Below are 3,785 nucleotides of genomic sequence, written 5' to 3'. Positions count from 1 at the left end.
AATGGTGGCGCACAGGAAGACCATTCCTAGGTAATTTTGGGTTCTTTAGAACTGTTTCCTCTTAAGGAAAGGGGGCATTGGGATTTTCCGTTTTGCGATTTTGGCCTATGTTTTGATCGGTTTTTTTTTTGCGCTGAACAACTTCGATTTTAGAATCTGTTGCGGTTTGTGGTTTTTCCCAAATTTAGCATTAGGTTTCCGGTTTCCGCAAAAAATAAGCAGTTCAATTAGTTTTCGGATTTGACCCGATGTGGTTTTCGGTTATTCCTGTTCGGTGCGTATACGGTTGAGATGTTTCTCAGTCTTGAATTTGCACATCCTTGAGGACGCTGGCTCTGTTGAATTAAAACATGTAAAGTAAAACAATAATTCAACAAGGCGCGTTTTTTCCTGCTAAATGCCGACCCTAATGCTAACGCGATGCTAAATGCACCTATTTTTAAGTGTCTTCCGGCTTCCGCGTGTACATTCTATGACGTTATTCCCTTTTCTCGAATTGGCCTGTGACGCAGACCCGGGTTCGTATGCTCTCCACGTATTATCAATGCAGGGATTAGTTTGATTACGGTTTTAAAAGCTTGGTTTTGCCTTTTTGGGCGGTTTTGCGGTTTGTTAAACACCCACATGCTCCCTCCTAACAACAGCAATTAATAAAGACGGGGATTGGAAGATTAATTGATACATAATATTTTAATCTATTATTTTGACAGCGTCTGTGAATATGATATAACATGATAAATCGTTTGAAGACCTACAGCTTCGTTTATCCTCATGTTGATGTCATTCATTTAGCCTTACATATTTACTTTAATGTTTCTGAATCCAATTCCTAAGACGTGACATTACTCTTGTAAAAAGCAAACAACGCAAGTAATTATTCCAGATATATACGTGATCGCAGCTAAGGGCCTGTCAAGACTTTGATTGCTATTATCTGTTGTAAGACATCGTTTCCTCGTGGAGCAAAGCAATCTATAATTCGTACATTTGAAGGGATCTATTTGAAAATATTTGACTGAAAACTGACGTCTTAAAAAGCCTTATGTCAAATAACTGTTGAAATAATATTCCAAAATGACTGATTCGATTTTTATGTATCCCTGCCAGTTTCAAGGATATTCTCAAACTGATCTCCGGAAAGGTGCAATCTCCTTATTTGATTCTTTTGAGAGGCATATTTGTCTAGTCTTTCATGACATTCCGGCCCAGAGCTTTACCACGCTTCCATCCTTTTTACTTAATTTACATTTTAAAGGTTGCAATGCGATGAAATTGGGGCTACAGTCATTGTACGGCCATTGCCACAGTACTAAGAAACACGAGTTTATAGAGAAGACGTGGCCAAAAAACTGTTCTTGGCTGCTTTTATGTTTGTCAATTAGTCGTTAGATTTCTTATATAACTGAGTCGAATAAGCTGCTTATTTATTACGCGACAAGAACGTTTTACTGCATGTAGTGTTTTTTTCACATATAATTAACATTTTATTCTCTATGATATCGCCGTCAATTTGCACCAAATTTAATTATCAAATAAACTAATTAAACCGCTACTTTTTGACAAAGTTTGCCTGAAAGTTCATTGCAGAGCCTAGTCCCTTGTTGGTGTACAAAACTTTGATATAACAACCAAATGGAGTTTCTTTATGCCTTCAGTCCTCACTTAATCTGTGGAACACAAACAAATAGTTACACTGTTTTCCTTGAATATTTTATTGAGCCTCCGCTGGTTTCAGGACTTAATGAATTTTATTCATTGATGGCTTTTAGATATAACTGTAGCGATAAACGCCAGAAAAAAACAAAAGACGAAGCCGAAGTTTGTAAAAATGAAAAACGTGCCATGGACGTATAAGGGCTTCCGCCCTTCAAAAGGTTTCAATTTTAATGCGATGCACAAAAGCGGGAAAAATACAAAATAAATAAACGAAGATAATGATGAAAAAGAAAATGAAGCAAAATTCAATCAGTCCCATTTTAATCATCCATTTCACAGTTAAAAAAAGGCCATATTTTTACTCAAGCTTATTTTTAGATATCGCTTTTTTCCTCCAAACAGGACGTCGATGTCCTCCCTATGGCGTTTGTTGCAAGCGTGTGATGAACCCGTCTTTTCACTGCCTTGGGCTCTAAGACGGACCCGCTTAAGCTAGCTGATCTCTTTTCTCTGCAGCGCTTAAATAGTTGTTTAATAGCTTTCTTGAATTGGTGGTTATACGAGGTGTAAATGATCGGATTAAAAGCTGCATTACAATTTGGCAAAACATGCACGAAAAGACCTTTTAGAAGCACAGCAAACCATCGAGGCAATCCATCCCAAGCCCTAGGACTGTGCAAGCTTACCAAAGACAACACGAAAAACGGCGACCAACAAATGCAAAACACGCTCAACAATATCATCAAAGTCTTTGTTGCTTTGACTTCGAAGACAATCATCCCAGGGTACATACGGTTTGACTTTCGCCGAGAGTTCTGCCGATGGTTTCCATGGAAAGACTCTGCCTGACGAGAAAGTTCTTTAGCTTGAGCAACAGCCACTTTAAAAACGAAGCAATACATTAGTATCATGGTAGCTAAGGGCGCAAAAAATCCAATTACAAATACAACAGTCAGAAAGATCTTGTTGTCGATGTAACAATTTTGGTTTTGCACAACAATTCCAGGGGTGTCCTTCGCAGGGCTCAATGACAGAGACGCTAGGCAAATCGAGTAACCCCACAACGCTGCGAGAGACAAAACCACCCTGGTAGATGTCATGCGAATGTTGTAGGTCAGAGGAGAAGTTATCGTCAAATAGCGATCCACGCTAATCGCTGCTAAGTTGGCGATGGACGCGGAACAGAAGAGGAGGTCCAGCCAAATCCAGAATCGACACATGTCAAGTCCTAATGTCCACAGGTAATTTTGCAGGATGTTTACGATGCGGAATGGAAGACACATGGCCGCGAATAGGAAATCGGCAAGGGCGAGGGAAAGGATGAAGTAGTTTGTTGGAATTTGTAGCTGTTTGATCGTAAAGACAAGATAACAAAGCACACCGTTACCAACTACCGATACAACAAGTACGATGATAAGAATGATTGCCTGTAAAACGATCTCGAACTGGCTAGGAGCTGTCGAGGAGGCCACAGATGATGAACTTCCAGAATGGTTCCCTGCCAGCGTCATATTGTACGAGGACGTGTTGTCACCATTCTTCGCTGCTTCCATGCTCAGAAGTCAAAGTTAATGGACACCCTAAGCCACGGAAATAAGGTTACGGAGCTATCTCAGTATGGTGACTGTTTAAAAAGAAAGCAATAATTATTGTTCAACGTTACGTTTGTCCGTGATTTAGTGCTTGAAGCCAGAAGAAAGTTTCCTCCTCGAGCGAAATTCGGGCTCAGTCCGCTATTCGACCGATTTCGGGTTAATTTAACCTTGGTACGTACTGTTCCTAGTGTCACAGACGTACAGAGATAAAGCCGTATAAGTTAATATTCACTTTGACAATCACTGTTATAGAGAAACTGAATGACTGGAAATAGGAGGGCATTCACATCAGAGTAGATATGCTGGATATCAGATATGATTGGCTGATATCTCTTAGGATCACCGACAAATGAGACTGAATTGCTTCGTCAAGTCAAACTTACTGAACAAATATTCGAAATTTGAATTAATATGGAGTGTGCAGTTGCCATGATAGTGGGCATGACGATTTTAAACGCTGTCTTAGGGAACTCGTGACAATAGAGCACCTGTGCGGCCTTAAATGCCCTGGAAGTCGACCATTCATCTCAATCA

General features: G+C 39.9%; 1 protein-coding gene across 2 annotated transcripts; it reads right to left on the bottom strand.

The window, feature by feature from the left end:
* Nucleotides 1–692: 692 nt before the first annotated feature.
* On the bottom strand, nt 693–3,785 carry LOC138050824 (5-hydroxytryptamine receptor 2C-like). 2 transcript variants are annotated; one of them, XM_068897109.1, is made up of 2 exons: nt 2,343–3,785; nt 693–1,667 (listed from the first exon to the last, which is right to left on the bottom strand). In XM_068897109.1, exons 1-2 carry the CDS (start codon nt 3,207–3,209, stop codon nt 1,659–1,661), a joined length of 876 nt encoding a protein of 291 aa, XP_068753210.1. In that variant the 5' UTR covers nt 3,210–3,785; the 3' UTR covers nt 693–1,658. The 2 variants fall into 2 exon arrangements, with proteins under 2 accessions (XP_068753210.1, XP_068753207.1); XM_068897106.1 differs by having other exon boundaries at nt 693–3,236; nt 3,320–3,785.

Source organism: Montipora capricornis, chromosome 1 (assembly GCF_036669925.1).
Source record: "Montipora capricornis isolate CH-2021 chromosome 1, ASM3666992v2, whole genome shotgun sequence".
In the NCBI taxonomy this organism is placed as follows: domain Eukaryota; kingdom Metazoa; phylum Cnidaria; class Anthozoa; order Scleractinia; family Acroporidae; genus Montipora; species Montipora capricornis.
This window is presented reverse-complemented; position numbering and strand designations above follow the sequence as displayed.

Excerpts from the sequence above, each read along its gene's own strand:
- LOC138050824 (XM_068897106.1), bottom strand. The coding sequence starts at position 3,209 with ATGGAAGCAGCGAAGAATGGTGACAACACGTCCTCGTACAATATGACG.